The 16,149-nt window shown below is 40.5% G+C and overlaps 2 protein-coding genes across 2 annotated transcripts in view; one reads left to right on the plus strand and one right to left on the minus strand.

Annotated features, from left to right (window-relative positions):
* The window catches only part of Arc42 (Activator-recruited cofactor subunit 42), a 100,065-nt gene extending 96,942 nt beyond the window's left edge, over positions 1-3,123 (minus strand). Inside the window, exon 1 of the mRNA XM_090381873.1 lies at positions 2,783-3,123. Within this exon, the coding sequence (XP_090237999.1) occupies positions 2,783-2,834 (52 nt within the window). The 5' untranslated portion in view covers positions 2,835-3,123. The remainder of the gene's footprint in view (positions 1-2,782) is intronic.
* A 7,697-nt stretch (positions 3,124-10,820) lies between these two features.
* Positions 10,821-13,957, plus strand: LOC150080546 (uncharacterized). Its single transcript, XM_090380728.1, has 2 exons — positions 10,821-11,602; positions 13,846-13,957. Exons 1-2 carry the CDS (start codon positions 10,821-10,823, stop codon positions 13,955-13,957), a joined length of 894 nt encoding a protein of 297 aa, XP_090236854.1.
* The last annotated feature ends 2,192 nt before the right edge of the window (positions 13,958-16,149 follow it).

Here is a 16,149-nt window from a genome sequence, read left to right on the forward strand (position 1 = left end):
CTCCCCCCTTCCTATCCTGTCTATCCTTTCTGTAGACGTTGTACTCCCCAAATTGCAGTTCTGCATTCCTTATATCTGTGTGACACCACGTCTCTGATATCCCAACAATATCTGCCTTTGATGTTTTGAGCAATACCTCAAATTCATCAAATTTATTTACTAAACTCCTAGCATTGGTGTACACGCAAGTATACCTGCACCTGTTTCTATTCTTAGCTACCCTAACACAACCCATGTGTTTACTTGTACCGCGATGGCTCCCAGCAGTCTCTGAAATATCCTGCGGCTTGTTTTTCAGGCTTCTGCTCATTCTAATAGAAGCAGTGCAAGAATCTCTTTCACCTCTGCCAGTGGCTACTGTCAATCTATTGGTCTTTGTCTCCCCCCAAGCTAGCAGTTTTCCGACCCACCTAACACTGCCTCGACAGCATCAGCAAATATTCTTGCACCCTTTCTATTTAAGTGTATCCCATCCCTGTAGAAGCAATCTCTCCTGTTAACAAGTACAGTCCAGGCTGAAAAAAATTCTACCCCTTGAGCCTTGCACAATCTTTCCAGGGCCGAATTGATCGACAAGGCTCTCATCATATACTCCCTCCTATCGTGTCTGGGCAGAATTGCAGACACTTTCAAATTCAACCCTAATTCTCGGCTTTTGTTCAACAGTGACCTGTACTTGTTAAGTAATTCTGCCGGTCTCCTACTCTTATTGGTAATGATCCAAATGAAGAACTGTAAATCCTGGAGGAATTTAAGACTTCCAATAAAGCATTAAACTATTTTATTTATGGAAAATTTTTGCACTAGCAAAATAACTGTTCTTTAAAAATGATTCTTGGTCTGGCATTTAGAATAATAACAAAAGAATCAAAATAGCTTGGTTTTGACAGGGAGAAAATTATATCCTTGATCATGAGGCAGAGACTTTTTGTAGAATTACTTGAATCAAATTGTTCTTGAAAGTAAGGAATAATACTTTCATTGACCTTCCAGAGTACAAGAAAAAAAAAAATGAAAAACATTCATATACAAATACAGCCAAGAGATATTCCCATAACAAGCAGAGGCAGAGCATCATCTGCTTACAGTTTAAGCAAGTGGATACTAATGAAGTCACTGAGACATTTCTCAATCAAGCATAAGAGAGAATAGGTTCTGCTCTGTACTCAATAGTAAATGATTACTAAAAATAAGCTTCTTTCATTCTTAACTTTAAATGGACGTGTAATGTTTCATAAATTGATCGTTTGCCTTTTTAGAGGTATTCCAAGTAGCAGTTTTGATAAAACTTTAGAACAGGGTGCCCCTGGGCATGGCCAATGAATGATCGAAGTGAATGACGCGATTGCTGCTCCCCTCCACCCGTCACATGAACAGTCACAGTAAAAAGCTTTGTGACAAACATCAGGTCACGTGACACATACGTGATGTGATACACACATCAATCACACTCTTACAACCATCATTTTGCAAAAATAACTTTTTTCCAGTCCCTCACTCCATTAGGGTTGAACAGAGAACAAATACACAAGGAAGCAAAGAAATCACAGCAGCAGCACGAAGAAACAAAAGCAACCAAAGAAAAACTCATGTCACCAGCACGAGGACATCCACACCGAACCAGGGCAAACAAAAACTAAGGAACTTCCCGCTAAACTCACAAGCATATTCAAAAATAATCAAAAAAGCAAAAAACAATGCATTCCCAATAATCAGCCAATCACAGAACTCCAGAAAAGAAGAGAGAGCAGCCACAACATATGACCTTTTGCTCATCAAGTGAAATTTCTCTACAATGTACTTTCGACTCATTACCAAAAACAAGGTAATAAGAGTGGAATGGAGGAACAAACTGATAAATTAAAATGAAAGTCTATTAAAAAACTCACATCCTTTTGCTTGAATCTGTCCAGAATTAGGGCTTAAATTAACATAACCTTTTTTCACTAAAATAAAAGTCTACACTTCTTTTGCTTGAATCCATCCCAAATCAGTGGCATAAATTTAAATTAAACAAAATTTAAAGTAGATTTAAAACGTGACCCTCCCTGTAAGTGTTTTTTTTTCCCCTTCTAATTGAAACTTTTTCTTGAGGTCCCATCCTTCACGTGACCTTCTGTCCGTCACGTGACAGGGGAGGCACAATCACGTCCTTCACTTGTTCGTCAGCCACGCACAATGGCTAGCAATCACGTCCTTCACTTCGTCTATTCCTGGTGCACGCCCACAGGGAACCCTATACGAAATTTTGGCGGTTTTCGTTGCATCTTAGTTCATTTGAAGAAACTTTTCATTTTATCGGTCACGTCACGATTCATACTATCATGGTCACGTAGGGTTGACGACCCCTCGTTTTTGACTCCACGTGACGTGTTTGAACGCCGTCGCCACCAATAAAAATGAAACAAGAGCTTTACAATGAACGAAATTATAAAGACTATCACAATGCCTATCACAAAAAATACGGCCAGTTTATGAAATAATACAACTCCGTGTACAAACGCTAAACAATCGAAAGGGCTGTTTTTTCTGAAAACTGTTAGTAACAGTGCAGGTCTTCACAGATATAAATTTTTGAATTTAAACGACTGCTTAATTGCATATTAATTTATAATTTCAATGATATAATTTATTACTTATTCAGTTTCATTATCTCATCGGAATGGAAGGTTATTGCAAAGCACTTTTGTGAAGGGGTTGGTGCTTGGAATGTTTTTTTTTTTTTTTTGTTTAAGATTTTCTTCACCAAATTCATGCTAAATAAAAAACAAATGCCACTTACCTTGCATTCTCCAAAATGAGCACAGAAACATCTTTAACCCAGGAGAAGTCATTTCACGTATTAAACGATGCTGTCTGTTTTATATTTCTAAGAACCAGTTATAAAATATCGTATGTGACTCTCTGAACTGCAATAATTACCATGAATTCCGCACAGCTAAGTTGTCGCCTGCAACTTAGCTTACTATAAGCAACAATTGCAATCTTATGCTAATATCCACTAATAACATCCGAAACTTGATACTGGGAGAGCAGTACACGTTACCGTAATAACAAACAAAACAACCGCATACACTCCTTCAATACGATATTTTCTCTGAAATAAAAATCACATCTGAAAAGCACAACGACCATGCCCCTCTCGGCAGTTTTATCTGTCTGTCTGCCAGGGGCAAAGGTTGACGATGTCGTACAGCAGTGTTGCGCAAGCTTTTACACCGTTATACAAAGGGTACTAGGAAAGTTTTGCAATACAGCTTTGTTTATTTAATTTTTTCAAAGTAATTTCCTCTACATTCAATACACCTCTCCATCCTCCGAAACCAATCTTTAAACCAGTTCTGCCAAGTTTCACTAGGGAGTAAAGCACACTCGTTGTCCCAAGCCCGTAGAAGGTCCTCATCACTGGAAAACCGCCTCCCTTTTAGCTTCATTTTCACATGCGGGAACAGTGCAAAGTCGCAGGGAGCAAGGTCTGGACTGTAGGGAGAGTGCTCGAGAAGTTTCAGTCCTGTCGTGATCAAATATTCGGTGCAGGCTTTGGCGCGGTGAGCTGGAGCATTATCGTGATGGAGGTACCAGGTGTCCATTCTTGACTTTGGCCGCAGGTTCTTCATAGATCCAATGACTTTAGGCAGGCATTGTTCAGCATACCACTTATCTGTGACTGTCTTCTGCGTGTCCAAAACGACACGTTCCACAATTCCACTCGATTTGAAAAATATAGCTATCATTTTCTTCTTTACAGATCGGGATTTTCTGACAATTACGGGTGTGTCGTCATCATCAAAGACCCAAACTTGTTCTGAGCCTTGGTCGGCAGATCGTAATAGTACAGCCAAGTCTCGTCACCTGTCACGATGTTGTTCACATACCGAGATTGTCCCTTATCAAAGTTTTTTTAACATCTCCCGGCACCAAGTCACACGTCGTGTAATCTGCTCTTCAGTCAGTTGATGCGGCACCCAGAGAGAACAAAGTTTCTTCACGTGCAAATGATCTTGCAGAATCGAACGAATTGCTGGTGCATTTAGGCCCAAAGTATCCTCTATATGTTGGTAGGTCACTCGCCTGTTTTCGTCAAGCATTTTCCTCACAGCAGTAACGTTTTCCTCCGTAACTGACGTTCGTGGCCTTCCCGGCCTCTCAGAATCCTCCAGAGTGAAATTTCCCCTTTGGAATTCTCTATACCACCTGAATATCGTTGTACGATGTGGACAATCATCATCTAGTGCAAGAGTCATTTCTTCTAAGCACTGGTCTGTGGTTAAACCACGCACGAAATTATACCGCAAAACTGTCCTTATCTCATTTCGTGACCACGATGCCATCGCAAGCACTTTACACTCTCACTACTAATGAATAACTGAGCCCATCGACTTGGCGCGGCGGCTACTATGCACGTATGAACATGTCTCAACATGCAGCAACAAGCAGCTTCCTGTGATTCATTGTTGCGTCATATTGCAAAACTTTCCAAGTACCCTTTGTAGTGTGTGCTTGCTACTGTTCCAAAGCTTCTCGGTTATGGGGTGATATGTTAGTTTGTCAAGGTTAGCTTGGAACTAAGTAGTCTTTGGCAAGAATGTACACTAATATTTGCATCCAGAGAAAACTGGCTTTCATATGATTGTCTAGCAGTTTGAATTAGGACAAAGATCCTGTGTTCTGAAAACTTACTCAGATGGACGTTAAGCAAACCTGCAACATCAAAGATCGCGTTATGATTTTCACCTTGGATTCCTTTCTATTTGATTGGAACCAAAAGCGCCGCCTTAACTATGGTTCTTTATCAGTAATCCATTCAAAGAATCATGTGTCATCAGAGAGTAATCATGAGTCAAATATTAATAAACAAAACATGGTTTATTACAGCTAAAGAAGTATACATACAATTAGGCAAAAGACATTAGTTGAGTGTATAGTTCAGTAGCATCAGGCTTTACAATTTTACATTTTTGGGGAAACAGTGTCTTAGTGTCGTTATAACATTTGGTCAGTAAGGTTTGATGTTCTTCGTATGGTTACATGGAATCCACTCTTGGTCTTCCTACATGGAACATACAAAGATTGTAAAACACCAGTGAAACCGTACGTTTCACTATGACAATTATAGCGTCAGATAGCCCTATCAATTAGACTTAATATATTAAACATAATAGCACCACACTTTATGTGTAAAAATGCCTATGAGGAGAGAGGTTTGTATGATAAAATGTAAGGATAGGGTAAATTTGCCTTTGGGTTGTATAGTTCGGTTTAGAATTAGACAATGAGGATTGACTTACCCGAATTAATCTTCATAGTCTCTGGGGTCATCGTTCCAGGGTGGTGGTTCATAACCGATTTCTTTTCTCTTCTCTCACTTCTCCTCCTTCTTCTTCCCTTAAAAAATGAAACTACGTGGTCTCTCTACCGGTGATTGTCTCCTCCTATTCTTTTCGCCTTCCCTTTCACTTTTTGCTTCAAGACCCGCAACCTAGGTAACAGCAGCACAACCAAAATGCAACAACCCCCTTACTCCCTTATCTCCCGATGATCCCGTTGATCCCGATGATCAACGGATCAAACAACAACTTTGGGACTGTCGATTTCAGAGATCTGCTCCCCTAAAACCTTCGATTTATGGAGGTAGTAATGTCGAAACTTTATTTTGATAGGGTTGTGCCTTCAGACTGGACAAAGGGCAGACGGACACAAAGTTCGTCTACTTCCGCACAAGGGATTTTCAAAATAACAAACATCTAATGTATGTCTTATTCCGCTTACTCCATAAGTGTCATTCGGAAGATGCAGCTTCACATTCTTTCCCGAAAGGTACGTTCTTTTGCTGTCTTTGTTAACAATGCCACCCGACGCCTGTCCATTTCGCTCGGACAAATGACCTCCGGCCACAACTGCAGCAGGCGTCCGTCAGAGGGCTAACGCACCATGGGTGTGGCTCCCACTGCACGTGTGAAACCCAAAATACTCCGCCTTTTCCCCGTGAAGACATTGTATGACAGATACAGCATAGTGACAAAAGTATGGGGTGCTTGTTCTTTCCATGAACGTACCGTCATAAGTGAAAATGGTTGGATTTTCATAGTAGATATTGTCTTTTAGGGGCACGAAAGGTGATATTGTTGTACACGTCGGAACTAATTAGCATTAGTAGGGCACATGTCACAAGAAAGCAAGCTTATAAATCCAGTGACTCACATCTGGTGAGTAGGGCTTGGCACACCCAGGGCCCTGCGTTGGATATCATCATTCTTCTTTTTCTTGGTGATTTCCTGCTACCTCTCTCTCTCTCTCTCTCTCTCTCTCTCTCTCTCTCTCTCTCTCGGGGTAATTCAGAAAAAAAATTTTTTTTTGCTAGTGCAGCATAAGCTTCAGGCTTCCTTACACCATTTGGCTAATAATAATAATAATAATATAGCATCAGCCAAAAAAAAAACACCCTTCCCATTTCACCCATCCATTCACTACAACCATTTGTCTCGTTCTACATTTAACTTATTTAAGTTGACTAAAGGCGAATTTCAGCACATATATTCTATAATTGTCTTTCCTCAATTTGAATTTAGGCCCCCTCTCGTGAGTAATCTGAGCAAGAGAAGAATTCCATTAGAATTGACCTTTCTCGATCCATTCAAGGCTTTATACGCCTAAATCAGATCACCACGCAGTTGCCTTCAGAAGCTCCAATTTGCAGAAATTAAGCCTTTCTTGCTAAGACCAAACTTGTTCCACTCACCAATCTCGTTGCCCTTCCCTGTACTGGTTCCAGCAGCTCCACATCCTTCTTAAAATGAGGCCTCCAGACTTGTATACAGTACTCAAGGTGTGGCCTGACCATTGCCTTATAGAAGGAGACAATAACCCCCTTATTCATGTTAGAAAAATGCCTGTATATCATTGACAAGACACCATGAGCTACTCTTGCAGCCTTTTTGCACTGCTCAGAAAACATCATAAAGATTGAACAGTTACCTCTAGGTTCTATTAATTCTCCGCTACGCTGACTGTAGTACAACTCAGTTGATATATTACGCTGGAATTACTGCTACCCATATACAGTACTATACATTTAACAACGTTAAATTTCAGTTGCCACCTCTCAGCCCATCTGCTCAACTTTTCTAGATGCTGTTGCAGTAGTGTACTGTCATTACTGTTATTAACAACCAATCCAACCTTCGTATCGTCTGCAAAATTGAACATTAAGCATGATATACCTTCACCAAAATCATTAATAAATACAGAAAACAACAGTGGGCCCAACACCGAAAGCTGGTGGACTCCACTAATAACATTACTGCACGAAGGGCAGTGTCCATCGGTTACTACTCTCTGTCTTCTCACAATCAGCCATCCCTTTATCCATACCAGCAATTTACTCTTAATGCCATACTTCTCCAATTTATATAGTAGTCTTTCATGTGCAAGAGCATCAATAGTTTTCCTAACATCAAAGTATATGATATCAAAATTATTTCTTGCATCCAGTTCCTTTATGACCACATCAAGTTTCCAATTAAATAGGTCAGACAAGACTTACTCTTAACAACAGCAAGCAGTTCTGCACTATAAGTGATCTTGTCTAGAGGATCTTGCAATGCTTCTTTAACGAACGACTCCATTATTTTCCCCGGAACAGAAATTAGACTAAAAGGTCTGTAATTATCCGTGTTACTCTTTGTCCCACTTTGTGAATTGGGGATACATTTGCACAGCTCAAGTCCATGGCGACCGCCCATCCCCGAGTCCAAGAGAACTCTCATAATTATGGCTGAGGGTTTGCTTACTTCCTTTCCTGCCTTTATTAATATATCCCATCCATTCCACGTGCCTTTCTTATGTTTAGCTTCAACAATTTCTCCTCCACTTTGCTCGCAGTTGTTGCAAAATCACTTAGCTCCCTGTTACAATTTGATAAACTTCTGGCATTCCCCTCCCTGAAAAACTCCCCATGTGTGAATGTAGATGAAAAATACTCATACCTGAGTATGATCATCAACAGTCAAACGATCGATATTAAGTGTACAAATCTGATTAATCCCCTTCCGTCTAGAGATTAAATAAGCAAAGAAGTCTCTACTGGGTTTTTTTGTATCATTTGTCAAAGATTTCTGGTAATTTGCCTTCGCCTGCATAACCCACTTTGTGACTTGATTACTGATCAGCTTTTATCTACCATAGGCTTCTGTGTCACCTGATAATTTATATGCATCCCATGCCTTTTTCTTCACTGGCACGAGTCTCATTTCTTCATCTGACATGCATTTTGGCCTTGAATAATATTTCTTAGTTGGCATGAAAAGCCTAGTAGCTTCCAAGATTAATTCTTTGAATGCTTCCCATTTTGAATTTGCTGTTGGTAACATCATCAGTTGTTCCCACTCTATAGGATTTAAATACTGTCTCAGACTACTGTAGTCACCTTTACAAAAGCAAAAACCTTCCCTTTACCCCTGATGGTAGCCCCCTGATGGTAGCTACATCTTTAAGTAAATCCCACTTCAGAAACTGTGATCACTGCCACCTATTGGTTCCTTTACCTGCAGATTCTTAATGCATGAAGAATCACTACTGATAATCAGATCAAGAGTATTACTCCCTCTGGTTGCCTCTCGAACACATGCTGCTGTAGAAAACAATCCTCCAATAAATCCAAAATAGTCTTGCTAGTGTGCTAGTGACCAACCCACAAGTTCCAGTCAATAACTGGGGAATTAAAATCTCCCATTATAAGACATTCTGATTTATTGGCCAACTGTATTTTTCTGCACAATTGCTCATTATACCCATCAGATTCATTAGGCCTGTAACACACACCTACTCTCATTTTTCCTTTCCCAGTGCTTATGTAACACAACGGACTCAATGTTGCACTGTCCAGCCATGTCAACTGGCTGTACTTCCTTGGATTTTATGTGTTTTTTAACTAATAGCATAACCTCTCCTCCTTCTTATCCTGTTTATCCTTTCTGTGCACATTGTACTCCCCAGATTCCAATTCTCCACTTCTTAGAGATGTGTGACACCACGTCTCTGATATCCCGACAATATTCGCTTTTGATGTCTTGACCAACACTTCAAATTCATCAAATGTATTTACTACACTCCCAGCATTGCGGTACATGCAAGTATACATGAACCTGTTCTTATTCTTAATTACCCTAACACAGCCCATGTATTTACTTGTTCTGTGATTACTCCCAGCACCTTGTGTTCCAGGCTGCTGTTGATTCCAATCGAGCAGCGCAAGAATCACTCTCACCTCTGGCAAGGCACTGAGTTAGTATCAGGCGTAGATAGAAAGATTTTTTCCTCAGAAACTGGAGTTTTTCGTTCAGCAAAACAGGCCAATCGACCAGAGAACACACGCAATTTACAGACACAAACATATGGTAGGTGGAATCAATTACGGCTGACCGTAATAAATATTTATTTTTTTCAACCCTGCCAGCGGTTACTCTTAATGTATTAATCTGTATTCCCCCCTCCAATTTTGCCGTTTTCCGTCCCACCTAACACTGCCTCCATAGCATCAAGAAATATTCAATTTTTTTTTTTTTTAAGAATCTTCCATAACCCCAGGAGCTCATATCTGGTGAGTATGGGCTTGGCACACACAGAGTCCTGAGTTGAATATCATCATTTTTCTCTTTCTTGATGATTCCCTTCTCTCTTTCTCTCCGGGTAACTCAGAATTTTTTTTTTTTTGCTGGTGCAGCAAAAGCCTCAGGCTTCTTTACACCATATGGCTAATTGTAATAATTGTAATTATAAATCCCTGCAGAAGCAGTCTCTCCTCTTAACAAGCACAGCCCACGCTGTGAAAAATTCTGCCCCATGTGCCTTGCACATTCTCTCCATGGCTAAATTGATTGACAAGGCTCTCATCATATACACCGCCCTGTTGTGTCTGAGCAGAATTGTAGACACTTTCATATTCAATCCTAACTTGTTTCTGGGTTGTTCTTTTTTATTTTAAGTTTTACATTTAATGAAGACCTACTACCTGGATAACTGAGAAGACTGTACTACTAACTTGATCTACCAATTTTAAACACACCACCAACCGTTTATGACTGATTGAATAAAATAAAATAAAATAAAATGATAGAAAAGACTGTAAAATAATATTTACAAAAAACTTTTAATAATTTACAAAAAACTAAACTATAACAAAAGTAAAATAAGTAAATAAGTTAAAATGCATTAAAATATAAATATAAAAGCGATAAAAAGACGATAAAAAACACACTAGAGCTTTCGGAGGTGTCTTCCTCCTTCCTCAGTAATAGTGAGACTTAAATGACACATCCTTAAATACCAGGTTCACGGCACACGTGGATGACCAGGCGCATACTCAGCATCCCTTTCACTTGTACCAGAACCGGAAGTGGTCTGGACCCGTGGAAAATTAAAACGTTTGTCTCTTGTCAAAACCACCGCCTCAAAAAGGGGGTGAAGCCTAACTCCCCTGTCTCTATTTATACTATTGTTACCATTTACATATTTACTTATTTTACTTTTGTTATAGTTTAGTTTTTTGTAAATTATTAAAAGTTTTTTGTAAATATTATTTTACAGTCTTTTCTATCATTTTATTTTATTTTATTTTATTCAATCAGTCATAAACGGTTGGTGGTGTGTTTAAAATTGGTAGTATGGATTATCCCAACCTCAGAGGCCTTATTGCAGATATAGTTAATGTTTATGGCCATACAGTTTTGCGGCACATCCGAAGGTTCCAGAGATATAGCGTGGCTGAGTCCAAACAGCAACAGCACTTAAGGTTTGCCTACCGTTGCAGGGATCATAATCTTATGCCACATGGATTTAGGATCAAGGCACCATTTAAAGATGCCCGTTTGTCCAGGATTATCACATGGTATCAAAAGAAGGTTTTGAATACATGGATTCAGAAACTTCATGATGACTTGAGACATAATAGGAGATTGATTGATGTAGCATTAGGTGATATTAGTAGTAGATTGTCCCCCCTACACCTGATAGGTGTGAAGAGGTTAGTTCTGGAGAGGACGAATAGGATTACCTATTCTTATAAACAGAGACATATTAGGAAGTTTCACACGTTATTAGAGGAGCAGTCCACTGTATTTAGGGGTAGCGACCATTCCAACTTTATTCAAAATTTAAGTGGCAAATCGTTAACCCAAGAACAAGAGAGACTTTTGGCTCTTGGACCTAAGTTTGCATTGCTACCCTCTAAACCTCCAATTACCGAAACATCTATGGGTATTGAGAGGGCAATTAGTAAGTTACCTGAACATATTGCTAATCAAATTCGTGTTAAAGCTGTCGCCATCCTGGGCCAAGCAAAAACGATTGCTCCAAATCTTACCCCGAAACAGAAGAAAGCACTAGAAGAACTTAAACGGGACGAAGATATTATAATCCTACCAGCAGATAAAGGCAGATCAACTGTGGTATTAAACAAAGAAGATTACCGAAAGAAAGCGTTAGACTTATTAGGTGATAATGGTACTTATAAGATTGTTCAGAGAAACCCCTTGGCTAGCTTAGAACAGCGTGTAAATAAGATGCTACTTTCCTGGCTAAGAATGGAAAAGATTCCAAAGGACAAGTATTGGTCCATGCACGCAACAGGGTGTCGACTGCCCAGATTTTATGGGTTACCCAAGACACACAAGGAGAATGTTCCATTACGGCCCATAGTTTCCTTCATTGGTAGCCCTACGTATGCTTTATCAAAATATCTGGCGCAGCTGATTTCCCCGGTTGTGGGGCGGTCCGCGTTGGTCGTTGGAAACAGTGCGGAATTTGTGAACTTTGTAAGGAGTCAAGAAATAGGGGAGGACGAGATGATGATGTCATTTGATGTTATAGCATTATTTACTTGTATCCCCATAGCACATGGGGTAGAATGTGTAAGGTTGGCTTTACAAAAGGATAATACTTTGAGTGCCAGATCCCACCTAAACATAGAAGATATATGTGGTGCTGTTGAATTATGTCTTTCTAGTACAACCTTGGTTTTCCAAGGAGTGATGTATAAACAGGTTCACGGTACAGCCATGGGTTCTCCAATCAGCGCCATTGTTGCAAATCTGGCTATGGAGGAATTTGAGAATAGGGTTTTCGCAAGATTGGAGTTCCCTATGCGGAAGTGGAAACGATATGTTGATGACACGTTTACTATTGTAAAGAAGGGGAGAGAGGAAGATGTGGTCTCGTTTCTCAATGGTTTCTCCCCCTTCATAAAATTTACCTCGGAGGTAGAAATAGATGGTACCCTCCCATTTCTGGACATAATGGTATATAGGGAAGGCCCCAGACTTAGAACTAAGGTTTATAGGAAACCAATGTGTAGGGGCCAGTACACACATTATAGGACGGCACAGACTGTCCAACATAAAAATAGTGTGGCCAGAGCACTTTTGGGTAGGGTGAGAACGCATTGCAGTACCCCTGAGGAGGGGGAGAAGGAAATTAGGCAAATCACGACGGATCTTATGAGGTGCGGTTACCCCCAGAGGGTCATTGATGAATACAACAGAGAGGAAGAGCCCAATCGGGTAGTTCCGCCTGTACCGCTTACCACAGTGTATGTTCCCTACTATCCGGGCCTGTCAGATCGCATTGCGAGAATGCTTCGCGACTTTCAGACACGCTGTGTGCAGCTTCCGGGCCGGAGGTTGCACACAGTAGTGTCACAGGTCAAAGACCCCATTACTAGGGATTCTAGTAGTGGGGTCGTGTATGAGATCACATGCCCGGATTGTGGGGAATGTTACGTGGGGGAGACAGGACGGCGTCTCAAGGACCGTCTGGGAGAACATTCACGAGCGATACAGACCGCAGAGCTCAATAAATCCGCCATTGCCGAGCACTATTGGGAAAAACAACACCAGATCTCCCCCGACAACGCTGTCATCCTTGACCGGGCACATAGATTCTGGGACCGAAAGTGGCTGGAAAGTCTGTGGATTGGGTCCTCTGGTAACAATAGTATAAATAGAGACAGGGGAGTTAGGCTTCACCCCCTTTTTGAGGCGGTGGTTTTGACAAGAGACAAACGTTTTAATTTTCCACGGGTCCAGACCACTTCCGGTTCTGGTACAAGTGAAAGGGATGCTGAGTATGCGCCTGGTCATCCACGTGTGCCGTGAACCTGGTATTTAAGGATGTGTCATTTAAGTCTCACTATTACTGAGGAAGGAGGAAGACACCTCCGAAAGCTCTAGTGTGTTTTTTATCGTCTTTTTATCGCTTTTATATTTATATTTTAATGCATTTTAACTTATTTACTTATTTTACTTTTGTTATAGTTTAGTTTTTTGTAAATTATTAAAAGTTTTTTGTAAATATTATTTTACAGTCTTTTCTATCATTTTATTTTATTTTATTTTATTCAATCAGTCATAAACGGTTGGTGGTGTGTTTAAAATTGGTAGTATGGATTATCCCAACCTCAGAGGCCTTATTGCAGATACTAACTTGATCTGCTTTTGCGTGATTCATGGGTTCTCTTGGTATTGAGAGAACTGTACTTGCCCAATCGGAAATTGAGATGTTGAGTGAGCCGGAATGGTTTGTCTGTGTCGCAACTGTCTGCTTCCTTTTTCACTGCGCCCTTTGTGTCTCGGTAATTTTTTCACGGCGCCACTAGGCCAAAAGAAATACCTAACAGTTCCGTTTATTAAGTAGTTAGGTCCAAACAACTTAATAAGTATTTGTGTCCTAACAACTTAGTGGCCGTTTGGAAAAATGATACACATAAATTGAAAGAAAAAATAATAATGTTATTTCATTCTTAAATAACCACAATCACTTACTAACTTATTTTCCCTCGAAATTTTAAAATAGCCCACGGTGCACAGTAATAGACATTCTGTTTATGCTCTGTGAATCCACATCTGGTACTAAACGGCATGCTTTTTTGGAAGTGACCGTATTTTCGACATTTGTAGCATCTTAGTGAGTTGGGAAAAAAGTACGTCTCTGCAATTTAAGTAGTCAGCTTTAACTAAGCTTAGTAAAGTTGGATTGTTAAAGGTAAGGATAATGTTTCGTGTGGATACTAGAATGCCAAATTTTTTTTAGCTTGCGTTACCAACTGATCATATAATTATTATTGTTATTGCTCATATTATTTCTCCCTGACTGGGGGGGTTCCACTCCGTGACGGGTACTGCTACCAAATACACAGGGTGGTTTTAATGTCTGGTGTTACTGTCGGTCGAGGAAATCTCTGTATATCCTACAGGTGTTCAGGATTGCGACTTTCTGGAGTTCCTTGTAGATGTTCTCTGGGAGACCTGTTGCTGCTAGGCTGCTATGTAGAGTTTTTGGTATCATACCGGTGGTTGACACGATGATTGGAATGGTTGATACTTCTTGCATATGCCACATTTCCTTGATCTCATGTCTCAGGGGTTCGTGTACTTCCTAATTTTTTCCTCATGGGTTTTCTGAACATTGCTACTGTTCGGCACCACTATATCATTCAGGAAGGTAGTCTTTTCCATCTTGTCCACAATGGTTATGTCTGCTCTGTTGTTCGGGATGGTCTTATCCATTATTATGGTGCTGTCCCAGTACAGCTCGTGGATTCGGGTCTCTAGTACTGCCTGTGGTTCGTACTTGTAATATGGTACACTTTCTTTGGTCAACTGGTATTTCCTCGCTAGCTTCTGATGTATTATCCTGCTGCTTGGTCGTGTCTATGAGTGTACTCAGTCTGAATGATCACCTTGCACCCCGCGGTGATGTGTTGGATCGTTCTGAGGCCAGGTGGCATCATCGACATATGTCATATGACATTCCAGGTTCCTTTGCGATGTATTTGCTATAGTTTCTGGTGTTGATTACCTGGTCTTGGATGGCCAGCATGAATCCTTCAGTCTCGGGGGGTGAGCGTCCCGCTTGTGAGCCATGCATTAGAAGCAATGGTATCGATGTAATAGTAGTAGTAGTAGTAGTAGTAGTCGCATGTGATGCAAGAAAGCAAATGTATGAGCTTATGCAGCATTAGCCAAAAAAAAAAAAAAATCACACCATTCCCTCCAAATGCCTGTCCAGTTCCTCCTTAAATTTATTCAACCTATCAACTTCAACGACAGATGGAAGTTTGTTCCAGCAATTAACCACCCGCTGGCTAAAATCAAATTTCCGCATAACTATTCTACATCTGTCCTTTCGTAATTTGAATTTATGCCCCCTTAGGTTCGTAATCTGAACAAGTGGAAGGATCCCATCAGAATTCAGCGTGCTCAACCCATTCAAGGCCTTATATACCTCAATCAGATCACCGCGCAGGTGCCTAGTCTCCAGCCACTGCAATTTGCAGAACTTAAGCCCCTCTTGGTAAGAGGATCCCTTCATTCCCCTCACCAATCTTGTTGCCCTTCTCTGTACACGTTCAAGTAAATCTACATCCTTCCTAAAATGAGGCCTCCACACCTGTACACAGTACTCAAGGCGTAGCCTGACCATTGCCTTATACAGAGGGATAATCACCTCCTTTTTCCTGCTAGCAAAATTCCTATATATCATTGACAAAACCCCATGACCTGCCCTGGCAGCCTGTCTGCGTTGCTCAGAAAACTTCATATCTGACTGCACAATTACTCCCAGGTCTTTTTCATTTTCTACCACCTTAAGTGTAGTACCACACAGTTGGTACGTTTCTCTGGGGTTACTTCTACCCATATGCAGTACTTTGCATTCGTCAAGGTTAAACTTCAATTGCCACTTCTTAGCCCATCTGCCCAAATTATCTAGATCCTGTTGCAGTAGCACACTGCCATTACTGTCATTAACAACCCTGCCAACCTTTGTATCATCTGCAAACTTCGACATTAAGCCTGATATACCTTCATGAATACCATTGATAAATATACAAAACAACAGTGGACCTAACACCGAACCCTGTGGGACTCCACTAATAACATTAGTCCACGAAGAGCAGCACCCATTGAATTACCACCCTCTGTCTTCTCCCACTTAACCATCCTTTTATCCATTGTAGCAACTTACTCTTAATACCATTCTGCTACAATTTGTACAATAGTCTTCCATGCGCAAGAGTGTCAAAAGCTTTTCTGAAATCCAAATATATGATATCAAAATTATTTTTTGCATCCAGTTCCTTTTGCAACCACATCATAA

The sequence above is a fragment of the Mastigoproctus giganteus genome, chromosome 9 (assembly GCF_048544385.1).
Source record: "Mastigoproctus giganteus isolate SK-2022 chromosome 9, ASM4854438v1, whole genome shotgun sequence".
In the NCBI taxonomy this organism is placed as follows: domain Eukaryota; kingdom Metazoa; phylum Arthropoda; class Arachnida; order Uropygi; family Thelyphonidae; genus Mastigoproctus; species Mastigoproctus giganteus.

Bases quoted from the DNA above. Each gene is read 5' to 3' on its own strand.
- LOC150080546 (XM_090380728.1), top strand. From the start codon at position 10,821: ATGCCACATGGATTTAGGATCAAGGCACCATTTAAAGATGCCCGTTTG. The intron at 11,603-13,845 runs GTATTGGTCCAT...ATTTTAAAATAG, and splicing joins GAAAAGATTCCAAAGGACAA to CCCACGGTGCACAGTAATAG.